The sequence below is a fragment of the Lepidochelys olivacea genome (genome assembly GCF_965140295.1).
Source record: "Lepidochelys olivacea isolate rLepOli2 genome assembly, chromosome: 1".
Classification (NCBI taxonomy): Eukaryota; Metazoa; Chordata; order Testudines; family Cheloniidae; genus Lepidochelys; species Lepidochelys olivacea.
Window position 1 is genome coordinate 255,067,097 of NC_140411.1, and position 21,407 is coordinate 255,088,503.

Below are 21,407 nucleotides of genomic sequence, written 5' to 3' on the forward strand. Positions count from 1 at the left end.
GAATTAGATTGGGTCCTTTATGCAGAATCTCTCTAGATGTATCTTAATCTTAGCCTGAATATTTTTAAAATCCATTTGCCTTCTGGTGGCATCTGCTGATAGTTCTCAGAGCAGCTGCTTCCTATTTATAATTGCTCAGATTTAGCACTCCAGGTCTGGCTCACCAGCAAGAAGAGCATGGTGCATCAATGTGAAATGATCTACTGTGTGAATTTGCTAACTATTGTCTCATTTTCTAGGCAATAATGCAGAACTGCATATGATCATATGTGACTCCTGCAACTAGTGAAGTGTGCAATGTTTATACATAAACACCTGTGTATTGCAGGTTATACTTCGTAAATTAGCCATCTACCTAGTTTTAGCTGAGATGCTGCTGGTGTTACCTCATATTTAATAGGTCATTGGCAACAATTTTGTCAAAGAACGTCTGAGCATTTCCCCTAACAATTCATGGCACAGTGATGAGATGTATATTTTATTCATAATGTCACCGCCTAGCCAATCTGTGTTGTCCAAAGTCAGCTGAGATTTGATCAAAACTTTTGGCATGAGAAATAGAAGAGCTTTACCCTGTAGCAGACTATGACCCAGTGTATCATTCAGTTAAAATATTATTCCACTTTCTTTCTAGACACCCATCTTCTTCCTTCTCAAACTCCAGAAACTGTTTGCTGCTTAACTGGACACTGAGTAATTTAGGCTCCAACATTTTTTGTTTTGTAAAACATCAAGTACTTTCACTACACTTATCTTAATATGAAGAGCTGTGTTTTCATGAACACGAAACCATATTTGTCTTTAATATTTTTAAATGTCTAGTAACTGAACATATGACACAATACATTCATCTCCAAGACAGACAGATCAAACTGATTGATTTAAACTTTCCCCTATGATGTTGGAACCCAAACACAATAGCATTGCATTAATGTATAAGAACTAGGAAGTGACTCTGATTGGACACAGAATGCACAACTCACATCTCTAGTTTCACTGTCCAAAGAAAATGTCATGTAAATATAAGGACAATCCTCTTAAACCTGGGACCGCCAGAGCCAAGAGCATAAGCCTCTGTAGACTGAGGTAAAGGACTGTGGCCCTGATGCCAAAAAAACACTTACGCAACTGCTTAAGACCATTCCTATTTAGGACAGCACTTTTAAGCATGTGTTTAAGTCTTGTGCTGAATAGCGATATGTTCCAGAATTGGGACCTACTTCTCATAGTTAGAAGCTGAATCAAAGTCATATGTTCTATAGATCTTCATGGATTAGGCAGAGAGGGAAAACAACACATGTTGAATAGTGGATGACACAAACATTGCCAGGCCAGTGCTCAGCACATGTGACAGACCATGAAAAATGTGTCCCATGAGTTTCAGGAGAGGTGGTAATGCTAGTCTTTGATCTCCTCGTTGTGTTTATAGTGACAGCAATTTGGGGCAGCACATGGTTTGTTCAGTGCACACTGATGACTGGATCTCTACAAATGTTTATCTGTTTAAGGCCACAGTTCCCTTGGAATCCCAATATGACAGTAGTTTAGTTTATTGCATGAGTTTAATGTGGGCAGCGAAGTGCCTGGAGGTCTACTAATGAAACAGGATTATAACCCACATGTCTGTGGGTATATGTGACTGGACACACCTTCTGCTAGATAGCACACATGCATGTTTACCTGTGTACCTTCTCATAAATAACCTCTTCGTTCCTGCTAATGCTCACTGTGGTGTGGGATACACTGGTAGCACTGGTAACTCTAATACTACTATGCTCCTTGGGTGAAATTTGGGGTTGTACCTCTAAGAAGCACAGCAGAGAACTCACGCCCTGGGGTTGAGCACAGAGGTTAAGGTTGCTTTAAGCCATGGTTGCACTTTGCATGGGCTGTTCCAGGACTGGAGAGGCCCCCAACATAACTTAGTCCTGAAGTCCTGTCTAAGTTACAGTAGCTTTGCAGGGCTGCCCTATGGGCTGCAGCACTGCATGAGCAGCCCTGCCTCTGGCATTCCCTTCACAACCACTGACATGCCCCGAGGCCAGGTTTTGTGAGGGGTGGAGAGGTCCATGGAAGGCAGTCTTACTCCTGTCTATTTGCGATGCTTGCTCCAGGGGAGTTCTCTTCCACCTGGAACTAGTTCTTTTATACTCCCTTTACACCCTTCTTGCCTGCCTTAATGGGGCTAGAGAAGGGATGAGAACCTCACCCCAAGTGTACTATATCCCTACACAATAGCTTTCCCTTTTCCATATGTCCTCATCCCCCAATAACCACATTATAATCCTGGAAACTGTAATACCCATTAGAATCAGCCAGTTTCCTTATATTTAGTCATGACATTAAGAATAAATAAGGACCAATATGTCCAAATCCCATTTAAGAAACTTGAATTATTGTTCTAGAAGATATGAGTTCATAACTGTCCATCAGACTGTTATTTACTCAATTGAAATAGTCATGTACTTCTATTGGAAAGCAGAAAATGACATTTTAAAAAGTAAGCATTGGTAACGTTTTCAAAAGCCCCTAAGTCCCATTTTCAAAAGTGCCTAAGTCACTTACCCTACATCTGTGATGGGCCAAGACACACCAAATCTAGCTTTGTACAGAAAAGAGTCAAATTAAAGGTTAGAAAGGAACAACCAATCCATAAATAGCTTTTATTATTAAATTCCATTAGATGTTACTGTACAACTTTCCAAAAAGTTCATTTGTAATCAGGTCTTTAATACAGATATAACTTTTGACTAGGTACTTATGAATCCTAAAGATAATGTTTGACGTATATAATAATGACTTCCAATGCTGCTCAAAAGTGTGAGCTAATGCAATATAAAGTTAGAGCTGCGTTCATAAGGAAAATATTTTGCTATTTGGACAGAGACACCTTTCACCTTCTTGCATAATCAACCGGCTTGCTAAAGGGTAAGGATAAAGAGATTATTCTTCAGCCTTGCTCTGAAGGAACTCAGACTCCTTTGTTGGGAGAAGACACTTAACATAGTATTTTCTAAAATAATACTAAAAGAAATTGAGTTAATTTAAAATTTTTGCGGAAAGGCCTTAACAATAATCAGCTTAAAGTCACCCAAACTTAAAGGAGTTAGTGTTTCTTGTCTAGTTTAAACATCAGTGGTAGCAGCGAGTGTGAGTTGACCCAGAAAATAGTAATTTCCTGTCAAGAGCCCTCCAACAAATGTCGCTTTTATATCTGGCAAAGATCACTAGGCCCCAGTGTTTTGAGTTCAGCATGCTTAAGCACTCTTCATTAAACCGGATGTAAAGTGTGAAAGGTGATTCAGGCAGCCTGGGCAGGCATCCGCGCAGATGGCTATGCTTTGGACACTCCAACAAGGCTGAATAGATGCTTCATTGGTTGAGTTAATAGTCAGGCAGGGGCCAATGGGTACTTTAAAAATATTGTCTTTCAATGGTCTCTTCACTGTAGGGAAAAAGAAGTCACTGACTCATTTGCAATTAGCTGACCTACCATTACAAAACTTTCCATGTTGGATTCAGTCATAACAGAATTTATTGTAAAACAGTAGATATTTGGAGTCCATATTATTTTCAGGCAATTATTCTTTTTATATTCGTGACACATTCATAAACACAGCTGCATCTGGGGTATTTGACTAAACAGAAAAGCAGCATACTGTATCCTGTCCCCTTATGCTCAGTCATTAGCCCTTGCTCTCAAGTAAGCCTCACTGCGACATATTAACTGAAAATGGGAAGGCAGATTAGCTCTCCCTTTCAATGCATTATGGAGTTTGCTCCATAGGCTAAAGCTTAAATCCAAAAATGGCATCTTTTTCATATGTTCATCTACTCTACCTGCCAAGTGAACTGCATTGTGTGACTCCCTCATACAATGATGACATGGCATGATCTGGAGAACCTGTGAGGTTTCCCTAGAGACCGTTCGGTTTCCCTTGAACGTTGTTGAAATTTTAGAAGCCTGCTGTACATCCCAGAGAGAGCTTCTTCTGGAGTGTATAAGGTCCTCGTTCTCAGTTCATGCAAGGAGGTGAAGTCCTGGCTTTGAATCCCAGCCTTTGCCTCACATCTTCCAGTAGGAAATTGTAGCATGTCGGGATGGCAGAATGTTCTAATCTGATTAGCAAGAGGGAAAGTTGTTTAGAACATCAGGAAGAAAAGATTTTTTTAAGCCAGAACACTGGCTCCAAGTGTAACAAAACTTCAAGTTAACATTAAATTCTAATGTGAATTAAGAAATAAATCCATCACAATGTTTATAAGACAAGATCTTGATTCGGCCAATATAGTATTTTCCCAATTTAGCTCTAGTTCAGGCCAAGCTTCACACAGTGGGCCCTGGAGAGTACACATTTTTCATTTAAATTATTCCTGAAGCTTTTACCTTTTCCCATATGGTTCATCTTTATCCTTGCACCCAGTGACATAGGACAATTTGTGAACATTGCTCCTAAGGGGCTTCTGAGGCTAGGAAGGAGAACAGCTCACAGCTTTGGCCACTATAGAGTGGGACATTGCGGTTGATTTAATGACCTCCTCTGAACAGCCCTAGCCAACACATTAAGTTGGCTACAGATAAGGCCCTTTGTTTTAAGTTTTTACTGATTTTTACTGAAAAATTCCCAGGTTTTACAAAAGCTGTTATTCTGTTTTTACTATTTTCACCCAAATTTTGGACCACACAAGTACATGAGACTACTGATTGTTACATTACATTAGGTAGATGTGTTTATTTTAATAATAAATTAGTCTAGGATGAATGAGAGGCTGTCTGTTAAAGTAAGGCAATGCAGTGGAAGACACACACATATATGCATGCATGTGCATATGGGTATGTACTGTTAATGTACAGTTCATCAAATAAACTACAGCATTAAACTGCTTTACTTTCAATACTCTGATTTTTCTCTATTTGTTGCTTTTTTCTAGACTCCCATCCCCCAATAATAATCTCAATATTTACCCAGAAAACTGTGAAGTAAACTTTTGCACTGATTTTTGCCCATTTTTAAATTTTTGTAATAAACACTGACATTCCTGTGAAATTTTAAACAAAATAGAAACTGAAAACAAAGGGCCTTAGTTACAAAGTATTGTTTGACTGTACTCTATGGCAGCACATTTGTACAGCTGGACATATGGTAGAGGTGGTCTATATTTCCTAGCATCCTCATATGATTGACTGAATGAATTTCAGAGGGATTTTACCTTCCCACTTCATATATTGCTTATGTGGTCCAAGAAGATTTAGTTCTTGAGCATATTAATGGAAAAGATCTTCCAATGAGTTTTTCACCTGACACTTTAAAGATATGAAAAGTTTTTAAACTTTACCTGGAACTACTTAGATTTTATTTAAATATTTATAATTTCTTTGACAGACTGCTCTAAAATCTCTAATCTTTACCAACCAGATTACTATCCCATTAAAGTAGACTGCCATGGTCCTAAATTCTAAGCCTGATTCAGAGACTGACTCCCTCTGTGGCCTTAAGTCCCTTAATGTAAAATTTCAAGACTTGATTTTCATTGGTGTTGAGCACCTGCAGTTCTCATTGTCTTCAATGAAAGCTCTAGGTACTCTGCATTGAAAATCAAGGCCTTTAGGGTGAAATAACGGCCTCCGAGTTTTCCTGTCAAACATTGTACAGGAAAATATAATATGCTACATGTGTAGAGATGAGAGCCATGTGATAAAGTGATAAGCCATGTGTTAAATGAATGCATCATGCATCTCTGACCTCTTCACCTGCCCTCTGCTAACTAATCCCTCTCCCCAGGATTTAGCTTCAAACTGCTGCTGCCATAAAAAGCAGCTTACAACAGAAAAGTTTCCCTCTTTTCCTTCTAATGTACCCCTACTCAAAATTATTACATATATCACTACATGGTCCATGACTTGTTTTCTGCCTCCCAGCTATAGAGGGCAAACTCTGCTCTCTTCCCTTCTGTCCTGCCTTCAGCCTGTCTTCTTTTTAGCAGGAGGCAGATATCATCCCCCTCTGTTCTCCTGTTTCCAGCTTTCCCTTTAGACAGACGGAGTGTAGAAAGATTCTTTTCCGTAACTCACCATCCCACCTCTTTGTAGAAGCTCTCCAGTTAGCAGGGCTAGTCAGGAATTTTCCACCTGAGTGATTAGCTCACAGAAAAAGCCCTTTTTGCAAAATCAAATTGTTTTGTGGGAAAACTTCCCATTTTGCTAAAGAAAATTATTTTTCTGGCAGGGAAAACTGAACTCTCCAGCTGCCTGCCTGCAGAAAGTAAAATGGATAAGAGTCTTCCAGGTGGGCAGCCGGCAAGCTAAAAAAATCCATTTCAGTTCTCCCAAAATGGAGTTTCCCATTTGTGGAAAATTTTCAAATTGGGATAATTTTTTTTTAAATGTGATATTTTTCACAGAAAGGGATCTCCGGATTTACCAGTTAGTTCCCTTCTAGGTGGACAGACCTTAGCTCCTCTCTGCAGAGGCTGGGAGACAGGCTTGTAAACATTTAAAGGGGACAGACCGCCTTTTTCTAAAGGTCCTTTTATCTTTCCTCTTTGGAACGCAGTAGAATGAGCAGGAAGTGTGACATTTTAAGACCTGCTGTTTATTGGATAATGAGTTTCTTGATTTGAGTTGTGACAAATTTGGCTTATTTTCTGCTTGTGGACTATCTTGCAACAGTTATTGTTTTCCTGACTGTATTTGAAGTTTGAATTTAATGATTTGTTTGCAAACCATTTCTTATTCTGTGGATGAATTGCAAACATTAGTATTTAATACTCAACCTATTAAATATAAACTCTGTTGATGTGATAGATTAGATAAGTCACATGGTTTTGTTTGGCTCCTGATTGAATAGGTAGGCTTACACTTCTAGTGCATGTGTTCACATGTGCAAATTTAGGCTCCAATCCTGCTATCTGATCCCTGTGGGATGACCCTACCCTTATACAGAGCCCCACTGACTTCAGTGGGACTCCATATAGGCATAAGGGTCCACTCATATGGATCAACTTGCAGGATCAGGGCCTTTTAAATTCAGTTTCAGAGAATATTAGTGCACGCAACTTTAAAATGCACTTTACCTGAACATATGTGTGAATAAAGCTTGAACATTTTGAATGTTTACTAAGAGTCTCTTATAGAGAGTTGCTATGGTTTTGGCTGTCATTGCTGAGTAATGGCATAGCATTCATTAGTAGAAAATGCTCCGTTTAAGGCTGAGAAACCTCTCATCTCCCTGTGTAACTTCCTACTATTTTTCCTCTCTCTTTATCTCAAGATTTCACTTATCACTGCCCCTTCTTCTGTTGCCTACCCTGGTATGTCTATTCCCATATTCTTTTGTAGTTAGCACCAGTTCTTATCCATAATACCCTCTCTCTTCCTTCCCTTATTTTCCCCAGTATTGCTTTCCATTAAAACAAATCTCCCTTCTTCCAAGGCCTCCAGCCCCAAATGCTGACCTTCCTCACAAAACAAGTTCATCCACTTTCTGCTTGGTCTTCATCTTCCTGCGGCTGCCTTAGGAGTCTGCCTCTCTACTAGTCCTCCTCTGCACTATCCCTCTCTCTGTCAAGACAATGCATGTGGCACCAAACCACCACCTGACTCTCTCCAGAACATCTGATCTGTTACTATGCAATCTTTACCTCCTTCTGGATGATGACTTTGAAATTCCTCAGGTGGCTTAGACCTGATTGTTAAACCCTAGTTGCTCTCCACTCAGTGAGTCTATTCCCCATTTACAATGGAAAAACTCCGTGCCTCTAAATATGGAGGGTGTTTGGCTATCATTGCCAACCCTGCATTTAAATTTTTCCCTCTTTCCAGCAATACCTACTCATCTTCCAAACAGTGTTCCCCATCTTCCATCACCATCCAACCCACAACTCTCCATAATCTGTAGGCTATTTTGGATTAATAATACTTATGCTCCTTTTTCTCCAGGAAGTAGTACCATATTCTCTCATTTTCTGTCTGCTTAATTGGCTTCCTCTTCATCTCTGAAACTAATTAATTACAATTTCCTTCATTCTCTTTAAAATTCACAATGGCCTCCCACAAGTGGTACTATCATCCCTCTCTGTCTTTCTGTCCACCTGCTGCCCACCTACTTGCTCCGCTCCTCCACTCAGGAGTTCCTTTCTGTCTCCACCACATGATTCACCACGATTTTGTATTCCTCTTCCACTTTCATGCCCAGCCTGTCCACTGTTGTCAAACATCTACCAGTGTGGGACAGACTTTTATTTATATTTCCCATTATGAAAGTTACTGAACTCCTCAAACTTCGTCAGCCTTGGTATAATCGAAACATGCATTGCTGGTCAATCTGTTCCCCATTCTGTTCCATCTAAGATCCTCCATCTAATCACTTCCTGTCTTTGAGCCTGATCTCCAATGCCCTGCACGTAGTGTAGTTAAATCAGAAGGGTGGAATATAACACTCACTTTGCCTTGCTGTAAATGACCACGCAAGGTGTAGGGCGATGAAGAATTCGGCCCTTTAAAGTCTGATGTTTCAACATTTGTTTTTCTTTAGCTCTCAGTTAACAGTCTGTAGAACATCTCAAGTGGCACACTATAAATGTTCGATAAAAATAAAAGAGAATGTATTGCTAAGAATATTTACCATTATGAATTTACTGATGACCTTTATAGCTCCTTAACAATAGTTCCTACTACAAAGGCAACATGTATGCTATTGCCTGTTCTAACTTTTTTTTAATGTGTGTGTTTAACATTTTTAAAATTTGTTTTTATTTCTAAGTACCCTTTCAACAGCCCGACATCCAGGATGGAGCCCTGTTTGATGAGTAGCACCCCAAGACTGCATCCAGCCCCTGTAACTCCTCGCTGGCCAGAAGTCCCATCAGCAAACACGTGCTACACAAGTCCATCCATGCACTCCACAAGATATGGAAACTCTAGTGACATGTACACGCCCTTGACAACTCGCAGGAATTCTGAATACGAGCACATGCAACACTTTCCTGGCTTTGCCTATATCAATGGAGAAGCCACCACAGGGTGGGCTAAGTGAAAATGACTCGTACAGCATGAGCCCCTATATCTAATAAAGACAGAAAAACTTTATATCTGGCTATTACATGGGACTTTATCTGAACATTCGTTAACGGACTTGAAGATAGAATCGATCCTGGACAGATAATTTTAGTTCATAATCTGAACATACTGCAGACCAGTGTGACGGCGTGTTCCTGTAACAAGATTTAACTGTTACTATAGAGCATTATATTGGCCAAGCTGTGCCTTTTTTTTCTGCTGTGGTATGGTCTGGCGCTGTTGTGATGTCAGTTTCACTGAGCCATTCTCCCCCTCCCCCCTTATTGACAAATGTTAATTAGTCTTTAAGGAAAGATGTTAGAGAGAAATCTATTTATAATTTGAGATAAAGACAAAAAGTTGACCATAACAAAGCTCTGGCACCTCTACTGGGTTCTTTAGAGACATTCTGTCAGGTCGTTACTTGTTGTCCTAAATTCCTTTTTTGGGCTCCTTAAATGGTATGTGTTGTTATAGGCTTCAGTTTACACATAACTTTGTATATTGATGCACCTTTCTGTTGATCAAATAAGTGTTATCCGTACAAAAGAAAGACATGTAGCATTGAATGATACACTGCCTTAAGTTGACTGTGGTTCTTATTATATATGTATTTGTATTAAGTTTGCACAATCTGGTTAAATGCAACAGCTCTGGTCTGTAACATCAAGGTTAAGAAGGGATTTTTTGAGACTGGTAAAGTGTTGGATTCAGAGCCACTTATGTTAAATACGATGATACTAAGCAATTATATAAAAGTGACAATACAAAACAAATTATTCATTTCATTACCTATCGACAGGTATGAAAACCACTCTTCTGATTCCTTCACAAGATGACAACTCAATATGTGTCTACAAAAAAATAATTCAAAGCTGTGCCTTTGAACTTATTCTGTAATGTGTATGTGTGGGAAAATGTATTGTATTTTTGGGAGAATTTTTAGTAGACATTTTCTGTCAGATTTGTAGGTATTTGTGAGTTTTTGTTAGAATTTATTAACATAGGTTTTTCTTCTTATTATAAAATGCACCAAGCAATTATGGTGGACCTATTACCCTATGGGTAAGAAATAAATAAATGGAAATATGACATCGGGCATTTTAGTAATTGTTATGTAAATAAAATCTTTGATAACACCCAGTGTGATGATAACCATGTTTATGGCTAAAATGGAAATAAATATTATTTGTACAGTTGTGCAAGATATATGAAGGATTTTCACACTCAGATAAAAAAGTTTTTGAAATTAAATATATTTTATTTTAATTTATTTGTACACAGTGACCTTTACAGGCTGACAACTCTTTAAACAAATCTTAAATGTGGTGGCATATGCCCTTATCCAGCAAAGCACTGAAGAATGTGTGAAACTTTAAGCTCTAAATAGTCTTATTATCTTAAATGAGATTGCTGGGTTGCTTAAAGTTACAAATGTGCTTAGTGCACTGCTGGATTGGAGCCATATCCAAGCCAAAGTCTGGTGACATCGTTCACTCAAGCAATCGCACTGATGAAGGGAAGCAAGATTTGTCTCTATATAAATATAACTTTTATAACAAGGCCAATGCCAAATAGTGCTGGAAAAACAAAGCCTTTGTTTTCTTAGAACAGTGAATAAAGGGGCCAAATGTTCAGTCCATGCATACCCAATGTCCTGTTTAGGTCAATGGGGTTATCACAGAGTTACTGGCCACTTTAAGAGGGAGCAGGATCAGTGCATCTGCTGGAGCAATTTTCGTCTGCCCAACTGGGCATAAGGGAAAGCACCTGGGCCTTTTGAAGGGGAACAGTGGGTGGTGGTGTTGGCATATGCCTATGCATACTGCAGGGAATAAGATGGCTCCTGCAGGGCTCTGTGTGTGCAGGCGAAAGGCCTGTGGAGAAGGCCAAACTCCAGGCAAGAGATACTGGGAAAGCAGAAAGACGGATCCTAAGGGAGGAGGGGCTGTTCCCAGCTTGAAAGTGGAAGGATGGAGTGTTTGAACTCTGAAAGGGAGATAGACACTCAAGAGGAGGGGCTATGCCCAGCTTTGGATAAGGGCAAAAGAAATTGACTTTAAAGAGAGGTCAGACCCTCAGTGGCCAAGGGCTGGGCCAAGCTGAAACTGGGATGACGTCTTCGGCGGTTTGAGATCTGCTATGAAAGATTTTGTGCAGGACTTAATAAATGGGACCCCAGAAGGGGAATGTTTTGAATATCTGGACTGTGTGGACTTTTTAAAAGGCTCTGAATGAAGAGGAAAGTGAGGCAGGCCTCCGTAGAGCCACCTCAGGCCATGAGGGGGGCACTTGGGAGGTGGCCAACCCTTTGACAGGGGTACACATTGACTGCAGAATTGAGTTGAAAATTTGCATGAAATGAGTTTTTGCTAATTACAAATAATGAGCCTGTTGGCTAGATTGTTAAGGGTATTTCGGCACTTTAGGATACAGATAGTCACCTAGTGAAATTTTCAAAAACACCAGCACTTTTGAAAATCCCGCTGGGTGCATATCTGCATCTTTAAGTGCCTAAATATCTTTAAAATCTGGCTCTGGTTCTCCATTATGTGGTTACACCAAGAGAAAAGCGGAGGTAAAATTCTACTAGATCAAATGATATTCTTTTACACTCAGTCTACAGTCATTTTGCACTGGTGTAAATGACTACAAATGGTGCAGGGAAACTGAGAATCAGGCTCAATGTATCAAATCCTCCTTTGTTATAATTCAAGGTATCCACAAAAAATGTCAAAATATCACATAGTTAAAATGTTTGGTGAAGTTTATAAGTAGCTAAGCTTTAGCAGCTACAGTTTTGAAGTATTTGGTTTGGATCAAGGTCCTGATTTCAGTGTTCTTTCTGTGTTTGTTTAATCAAGGCATTGAAATTGTTAAATATAAAATGCATACAGAAATGTACCTACAGCCAGACTGCAATCAGTGCACTGCAACTCATAGGGAAAGCAAATGCTGCCAAAGAAATAAAATTTGCCTTTTCTCCCAAAAGCTCTCAAATCATTGAACAGCAGCCCCTCTGCTTAGCCAAGCAGGGCCCACCTGTGACCCATTCTGTTCACTGACCCTCCATGAAATACTTTGTCAAATTCAAGGTTTTGGTCTTTTCAATGTCCCCTACAGAGGAGTGGCCTAAGTTACCCAATAGACTGCTGCTTCTGACCTGGCATGACAACTGCATACCATCAAAACAGTCTGCCACAAGAGTGAGGCTCATGTGGGCAGAATGGAGCTTTCTCCGCCACTAGCACTAGAATCTGGAGTGAACTCTTGGAAGAGATCCAGGTGACCTGAACCTCAGCTGCTTCTAAGCAAAGTGCAAAATCTACCACTTTGCCTTTCCACAAAAACAGCACGTTAAAATCAATAAACAAAGCCCAGTCCCTGCTGACTGGAAGGAAGAGAAACAGAAATATATCCTTATGTGTACACACACATTTTAGAATCTGGGGGATGTGCTCAGATACCATGATGATGGGAGCCATATGAAAACCCATGTGGGTGGATAGATAGAAATCATATACAGTGTATATAGTACCATTGAAACGCAACCATCTCTGGGATGGAGGACTGCAGCCAGCCAGCATATAGCACATCAGTGCTGGGGAGAGGGACTTTTGGTCAAAGACACCACAGCAAACATCTGCTCTTATGAAAAGAGCCACAGGATCTTTAATGACTACACAGATTAGATAGGACCTTGGTTTCGAAGGTCTCCCCCAGAACACACACACTCATTTCATCTAATTTAGAAGGATGAAAGGCAGAATTGTTTCTATAGGGATTTGAATCTGTAATTCTAGGAATTATTACAGAGCAGATGCTTAGACCACTCAGTGACCTCCCCTGCCCGCCCACCTGAGCTCCTTGACCATGGCAACTAAAACTGTTGTGATTTCATAGCCACAAATTTTAAGTAAAGTGCAACTATACAAATGTCTCTGGGGAAGTCCACTGTCTTTTTTTTCCCCCTTGAGACCACTACAAATGCATTTTCAAAATGCTGCTTTTGTCATTCTGGAGTGAAACCCCACTACAACTTTGCAGGATTTTCATTACCAGGTAGAAAAAAGACTCAGCAGGGGAAGAGCAGTGAGAACTACTTTCACTAGAATGAATCCAATTTTTTGTCAGGCTATCTCTTGCTGCTAGGGTCACTACCCTTTGACAAAAATGGCCTCTGACCTCGCCAACCTCACAATTCTGTTGTGACTGACCCTGAAACCCATGAAATTCAGGGGCAGACACTGCTTTGGAAGGTTTAGATAAAGTAACAAACATGGAAAGAGCTCATGGTATGCGCCCTCTGAAAAGGTCTGGCAGCTCTTTGGGGGAAGATGCAAATTATTCTGTCCACCTTTCATTGAAATCCTAATCTTTCATATGCTACCTAAGATGTAAACTCAAATGCACAGATGATAAATGACAATGTGCCTTCAAAGTGCCAGTAACTTTTTCTAGAGTCTATCTTTTAGGTTTTAATAAAAAGGTATGTAAGTAATTTGAACATTTATTATTTTGGAGAGAGAGAGGTGTAGAAAGGCTTGTACTTTATTATATGGTATGTAGATAAAAAAACTATCAAAGGATTATTTTTGCTTAATTTCTTTAAGAAGGTACTATGAAGGTGATATGTTTGAGTAAAAAAAAAAAATCAGATTAGTGTTTAGGCTTGGATTTTGTTCCTCTATGTCCCAAAGGTTGGATGGTGTTCTGATTTTGGGTTTCAGTTCAGCCCACTGTGGATCAAGGCCCTAATTAGACATTCAGATCCACATTTGGATCTGGATTATTCATACACACATGCACAAGATGTTCAGGAGTGTTTCTATTTGGAGGTCCATTAGTAATTGCTAATGCCCTGGCCTCAGGATATATTCAGCTATGCTATCAAATATTTGAGAGCGAGAGAGAAGTATTCTTCAAGCTTTCTAGGAGAGTGAGCACTCCTGGGAGTCAGGAAATGAGTCTGTGTTGAATAAGTAAATTCCTCTTGAGGGAGACAAGTAGCAGACCCCTCTGAAGCAATGTTTTATTGTTGATCACAAAATAGGCAATTTTCTGCAATCTGGACAGTACATTTTTATTACAAAATGCTCTGAATATGTAAAATACTGTTCAAGTTTGAAGTGTTTTTTTATTGCTGTAAACCTATAGATGTGTATAATGCTTCACAAAAAAATATAGGAACACAAGATCTCTGCCCTTATGTTTTGAGAGCTCATCCTGAATTTTATGCACACCCATAACTCCTGTTGATATCAGATTGCCCTCTTGCTCTTTTAATGCAGCACGTGACATAGTGGGCAGGGGAGTGGAGCAGGGAGCTGGTTGTGACATGCTACCATTCCATGGCACTAATGCTAGTCAGGCCACTATAAACTCCCACCACATCATTAATCTATCTGCAAAAGGATTTACTGTGCATAGGCAACTTTGGAGAGCCAACCATGTTGTCACTTGAGAAGGAGAGCGTAATTTTTGTTTCTAAATGGAAGCTAAGATTCTTGCATAATAACATGAGTCCAGGAGGTGGGACTTGAGGAAAAACACCAACTATACTGAACTCTTGATAGTCACAAGAGATGGTAACGCCGCAGGTATCAGACTTATCATTCACTGACAGTGACACTGCTTTGTTTTCTTACTGTAGAGCTGTGGTTCTCAACCAGGGGTACGTGTACCCCTGGGGTATGCAGAGGCCTTCCAGAGTACATGAACTCATCTAGATATTTGCCTAGTTTTACAAGAGGCTACATAAAAAGCACTTGTGAAGTCAGTACATAATAAAATCCCATGCAGACGATGACTTGTTTATATTGTTCTATGTACTATAGACTGAAATGTAAGTACAATAGTTACATTCCAATTGATTTATTTTATAATTCTATGGTAAAAAATGAGAAAGTGAGCAACTTTTCAGTAATAGTGTGCTGTGACATTTTTGTGTTTTTATGTCTGATTTTGGAAGCAAGTAGTTTTTAAGTGAGGTGTAACTTGAGGCTATGCAAGACAAATCAGACTCCTGAAAGGGGTACAGTAGTCTGAAAAGGTTGAGACCCATTGGTGTAGAGTGCACACAGAATTCAAAGACTGTCCAATTGTGTAGTGTGCATATTTGCCTCTTGCTTTTTATAAGTTTTTGTAGCGGCTGCCTGACCACCCTGACTCTTCAGCTGTTCCAGGCAGCTGTGGTGGCTCCAGCTTTTCTCAGGTGGTCACCAGAATATTTATTTTAAGCTTTATCTCATGCCCAATACCAATGACTGCTCTCTTCTTCAGCTACAGGCTAAGAGAAAGTCAAAAGAGACCTCCTTATCCGCCTTTATGGCTGGAACCTCAAGACACACCCTCCTCATGGCACTTGCCCACCCAGTTCCCACTTACATAGATTTTCTCACCCTTGGACAAAGAGTCAAGACATTGAAGTGGCATCATTGTGCACTTGTATGATGGAACACATATGTTGCATCCAATGAAGTGAGCTGTAGCTCACGAAAGCTTATGCTCAAATAAATTGGTTAGTCTCTAAGGTGCCACTAGTACTCCTTTTCTTTTTGTGAATACAGACTAACACGGCTGCTACTCTGAAACCCATCATATACTAATGGCATATCACCCTATGCTGCAATATCGTCCTGCAGGGGTGCAACCAGAATTTGCCTGGAGGGCAGGATAGAGCTCTCCCGGCCCCCCCCCCCCGCAAGTTTTCTCCTCCTGTAACTCCCCCACACCCAGTTCTGAGCTGTCTGTCACCGTCACTTTGCCTCTAAACCCAGCTCCACGATCTCCACACTGCACCCAGCTCAACACTCCGCTCTTGAGGCCCGCTGCCCCACGCCTAGTGCCCAGTCCTGTGCTCTCTGTTACCCCTCACAGCCCTCCTGCACTAATGTAACTAACTCCATATGATTCGAGGGCATCAGCCCACACCGGGCCAGCGTTATGACCCCGAGGCACAGATGCTGCGACGTGCCTGTCTGGCCCATTGGGACGAAGGGCCACAAGTGGTAACCCCCATAGCGGGATCCGGTGTTTGCAGCCTCCTGCAAAAGGACATAAATGGTTGAGAGCCTGCGGCTGGGGCCGAATGCATGTTGTTATCAGCTGTATTAGCCACCACAGTAGGGACATGTCGTGATGACCATCGGGCCGCTGGGGAAACTGAGGCACGAAGGAGTTGCGGGGGACAAGACACACATTCACACACACAGCACGTCAATGCTTCCAGTGGAGACTGTGATAATTAAAGTTTCTCTGCCCTCCCGCCCCCGCTAACTCCTCCATCGGCGTAGACCCTAGGGACTACAACTTCCAGCATGCAACACATCACGAACAGGCGGCAGGTCCCGCCATGCATGGCCGTGTTGCTGACGCACTGTACGCTGGGAAATGTAGTCTCTGCCAACCTCGGCCTTGCCTGAGGGGGCGCCGGGGGCTTCTGCCCTGAACTGGGGAGGGAAATAGAGCGCAGCCAATAGGAACGACGAAATGGGCACGAGCCCTCCTCCCCCAGGCCCGCTCCAGCCAACAGCGACCGAACTCTCCCTTCGCCCCGCCTAGCCGGGTGGGGCCGGGCCGTTGGTTTCCAGGGCAAACGTGGCGTCATTGGCGGTGAAGGGTGAAAGGTCGGGGAGCAGCTGGCTGGGTGTTGGCTGCTGCTGGCGGAGGCGCTGCGGCTGCGGTGCCCGCGGCTCGGGAGCGCCCCGCAGGCATGGAGTTGGAGACGGCGCTGGAGGCCGTGAGGGGGCGCGGCGGGGCCGAGGGCCTCGAGCGGGTCCTGGGCCGGTACAACGAGAAGGTAACGCGCCCCCCGCCCCCTCCCAGGCCAGCCCCCCCTCCCAGGCCTCGGTATAAGCCGCCGTCGCCACAGCCCCGGACCTCGGTATAACTCCCCCCGCCCCCGTTAGCTCCCCTCGTGTAACACCCTCGAGCTCCCCCCCCACTCCGCCCGGTGTGCTGCCCCGCTCGCGCAGCATCCCCCCCCCCGCCGCCGCCGCCGTGTAACTGTCACCCCCGCTTCCAGCTCCCCGGGCACAGCGCTGCCAGCAGCCTCCTCTGCGCCCCGGCCCGCCCGCCGGCCCGCTTCCCTCGCCGCCCCGCGTTCGGACCGCGCTGACCCCCCAGCCCCGCGGGAGCCCTCGTAACGCTCTCCCACAGACACCGCCCCTCGGGAGTGCTCCGCGGGTACCCGCGTAGCCCCCCGCGGCCCCCGTTACTCCCCGCAGCCGCCCGCTTCGTGACTCCAGGTCACGGGCACCTGTTATCTCTGTGAAATCCCGCCTTACTCCAGCTCCCCCTTTAACCCCTGCTTCCTGCCGACCCCTTTCCCTCGTGCATCCCTGTCCCTGCCTCAGATACCTTAGTATGTTCCCACTCTTTCCTGCTTCCTCCCGTAATCGTTGTTCTTTGCTGGAATGCCCCTGGCTACTGCCTGTAAACTCCCCCCCCCCCTTTTTTTTTTAACCTTGTAAATTTCCACAAATTAACAAACACCAGTTATCTTTCTTAAGTGATCCCAAAATACACCTCCCTGAAATAACCCCCTTTGCTCCTTCACCTGGTCTTCACGCCTCTCATTTCATGTGCGTTCCACCTTCTCTACCACAAATACCTTAGTTTTACTTGGGAAGATATGAAATTAAGCAACGCTTATGTGTCTTTCTCTCTCTCTCTTGTTTTCCAAGTGTGTGTGTGTGTATGTATGTGTCTGTCTATATGACACCCATGCAAGAAATCAAATCAACTGCAAGATCTTTAAAAAAAAAAAAGTACGTGTGGCACCTTAGAGACTAACATCCGATGAATTGAGCTATAGCTCACGAAAGCTTATGCTCAGACAAATTGGTTAGTCTCTAAGGTGCCACAAGTCCTCCTTTTCTTTTTGCGAATACAGACTAACACGGCTGCTACTCTGAAACCTGCAAGATCTTTGTTACCCTCCTTCCCCACTCCAATCAAAATCGTGCAGTTACTGGTACTACAGGCTGATGACAGAGCTGAAAAAAATGGTATTCTTATTTCTGAGTGGGAATTTTATTTTGTGAGGGATCAGTAATGAGGCAATTTCAGGGAAGGTTAATATTTACAAGTGTGTGGTGATTTATAGCTTCTCCTCCTCCACTCCACCATTTGTCACTCCTTAGGTTTAGGGTATGCCATGTTTGTTCAGTGCCTAGCATGAAAGGGCCCTGATCTTGACTGGGACCTTTAGGCATTATCCTAATGTATAATTACACCGTAAAATAGTCTGACCTGAATGTCTCTTCACCTTGCCTAGGCTATAAATCACCATGCACTGTATGAATGCTAGGTTTCAGAGTAGCGGCTGTGTTAGTCTGTGTTCGCAAAAAGAAAAGGAGTACTTGTGGCACCTTAGAGACTAACCGATTTATTTGAGCATAAGCTTTCGTGAGCTACAGCTCACTTCATCGGATGCATAAAAGTGGAAAATACAGTGAGGATATTTTTATACACACAGACCATGAAAAAATGGGTGTTTATCACTTCAAAAGGTTTTCTCTCCCCCCACCCCACTCTCCTGCTGGTAATAGCTTATCTAAAGTGATCACTCTCCTTACAGTTTGTATGATAAACACCCATTTTTTCATGGTCTGTGTGTATAAAAATATCCTCACTGCATTTTCCACTTTTATGCATCCGATGAAGCGAGCTGTAGCTCACGAAAGCTTATGCTCAAATAAATTGGTTAGTCTCTAAGGTGCCACAAGTACTCCTTTTCTTTGTATGAATGCTGTATGACTATTAACCTTCCCTGTAATGTCCTCATTATTTATCCCTCACAAAATAACAGCCACGCTCAGAAATAAGAATACCATAATGATTTTTTTAGCTTTGCCTTCAGCCTATAGTACCAGTGACTGCAAGGTTTTGATAATATGGCTGCAGAGTTGGTCAGGGAGTGGATGGGATTGCACTTGAGTCATTCCATTCCTTTCTCTTGGAAGATGGTGATGGGTAACTTCTCATCCACCTGAAGGACACTCTTGGCTAGGGTTCGCTTGTCACTCATCTTGCTTGGTGTATATGTGAGGCCACTGGGTGATGCGGAGACCATGTGGTCTGTGACTGCTGTCAGCATGTGAATAACATGGAGCGCTGTCTCTTTCATAAAATCCAGGAGACACAGCTTATTTAATTTGCTTGTATACCTGGCCAAAATAAGGGCATGAGTGTGCAAGAGAGCCTGCTGAAGCTCAGTTCAGAAGAGGCTGAGCTGAAGATGCTGGCAAGAAGCATCTAGTGGGTGGTGGCAAAGGGCATGTCAGCTTCCATTACCACAGGGGTATGCCCATGTGTAGTCAAGGGGCTTGGGGATATGTTTGGATTCCCTGGTAGCATGAGAGCCAGAAGTTTAGTTTTTCACTTGTTGGGCTAAATTAGGGGTTCTCAAACTTCATTGTACCGTGACCCCCTTCTGGCAACAAAAATTACTACACAACCACAGGAGGGAGGACTGAAGCCTGAGCCCCACCGCCTCAGAGGGGACAAAGCCAAAGCCCGAGTCCCTACTCCTCCAGGGGGTGGGGGGGCCAGCAAAGTCAAAGCCCAAGGGCTTCAGCCCTAGGCAGGGGGGCAAGCTGTAACCTGAGACTTGCTATCCAGGGATGAAACCCTCAGGCTTTGGCTTTGACCTCAGGGGCCTTGGGATTTGGTCCTGGGTGGTGGGGCTTGGGCTTCGACCCCAGCAAGTCTAACGCCAGCCCTGGTGATCCCATTAAAATCGAGTTGTGACCCGCTTTGGGGTCCCAACCCACAGTTTGAGAACCGCTGAGCTAGATGATTGGTTCCATTTTTGTCTGATATGGACTTCATGACATTTAGATTGTTTTGGTGGTGTAAGGTTGCCAACTGTCTAATCGCACAAACCCAGACAGCCGTGCCCTGCACCTCTTCCAAGGCCCTGCCCCCTACATCTTCTCTTCCCTTCTTTCCCCCTCCCCTCCCAATCGCTCACTCTCTCCCACACACTCACTCACTTTCACCAGACTGGGACGGGGGTTGGGGTTCAAGAGGGGGTGCTGGGGGTGGGGCCAAGGGGTTTGGAGTGTAGGAGGGGGCTCCGCGCTGAGCCTGGGGCAGGGCGTTGGGGTGCAGGAGGGTGTGCAGGGTGTGGGCTTTGGGACGGAGTTTGGGTGCAGGAGGGGGCTCAGGGCTGGGGCAAGGGGTTGGGGTGCGGCAGGCTCCCAGAAGTGGTCGGTCAGGTTCGGGGTGGCCAGGCGGCTCTGTGTGATGCCCCTGCCTGCAAGTATTGCCCCCGCAGCTCCCATTGGCTGGGAACCTAGGCCAATAGGAGTTTTTTGGAGTCAGCACACAGGGTGGGGGCAGGACACAGAAACCCCCCTGGCCACCTCTGCGCCTAGGAGCCAGAGGGATGTAGTGGTTGCTTCCAGGAGCCACATGGAGCCAGGGCAGGTAGGGAGCCTGCCTTAGCTCTGCTGTGCCCTGCCCACCGGACTTCTAATGGCCTATTAAAATCTCCCAGATTGCTTTCAATAGCCACTGGGAGATCGAGGCTGATTCCGGGAGACTCCTGGCCAATCTGGGAGGCAACCGTAGGTGGTGTAGTCTATCTTTGAAGATCATTTGACATAAAAGTAGATGCCTTATTCTGTCAGACTGCTGTTACTTCAGACTTTGGAGAACAGCTGTATCTTCTAGCATGCTTTTGGAAGCAATTAAAGGCTTATTTTGAACTCTAAATCTGCTAGATTTGAGTACTAGCTTCTTAAGTTGCCACCTCTTCTTTCTTGTGCTGTTGCAGCTGCTCATCTCAGCACAGTACCAGCTCAGTCTGAATCTTGGCCATAGCTTGTATCCTGTACCAAGGCTTCTGGGTGGCTTTGTCTGTTTTGTGCGGAGTAAGCTTTTCATTTCTTTACATTTCTAGCCCTGTGATTTGAAAGGAAAACCTTTATGAATGGGAATCAGTTCATGGTTGTCTTCCTAGGTATGAGATGGATAGAAACGTATCTCAATTTCTTATTGAGTGATGTTTAATGATGACAGTAGCAGTTTTACTGTTGATTATTTTAGCAGAAGCCTCCAGCTACCTGGGGTTTTGTTGGAGATTGAGCAGAGTATCTCAGCATGTTCTTGCCTAATTGCTGATAGACTTGATTGTATCCGTTAGGGCTACTGTCAAGGTATCACCTGTGTGTGAATTTCTGCTCTGGAATTCACTTGCCTGTGGCCCAACAGAGGGTTTAGATAACTGTCACCTGAGGTACGGGGGTTTGTGCCTGAGGGGCAGACTGCAGGAATGTAAGGCCGAGAACTGTATTTTTGTTAAATTCCGTATATGCAATCAGTGTCTGAATGCACATAA

At 43.3% G+C, this 21,407-nt stretch overlaps 2 protein-coding genes across 4 annotated transcripts in view; both read left to right on the top strand.

Annotated features, from left to right (window-relative positions):
* Positions 1-10,220, top strand: part of RFX4 (regulatory factor X4) — a 128,465-nt gene extending 118,245 nt beyond the window's left edge. For all 3 annotated transcript variants that reach the window (XM_084613445.1, XM_084613446.1, XM_084613447.1), the window contains one exon: positions 8,763-10,220. In XM_084613445.1, the coding sequence (XP_084469571.1) occupies positions 8,763-9,035 (273 nt within the window). In that variant the 3' untranslated portion in view covers positions 9,036-10,220. The remainder of the gene's footprint in view (positions 1-8,762) is intronic.
* A 6,442-nt stretch (positions 10,221-16,662) lies between these two features.
* RIC8B (RIC8 guanine nucleotide exchange factor B) overlaps positions 16,663-21,407 on the top strand; it is a 62,649-nt gene continuing 57,904 nt past the window's right edge. The window contains exon 1 of the mRNA XM_084613702.1: positions 16,663-16,859. Within this exon, the coding sequence (XP_084469828.1) occupies positions 16,773-16,859 (87 nt within the window). The 5' untranslated portion in view covers positions 16,663-16,772. The remainder of the gene's footprint in view (positions 16,860-21,407) is intronic.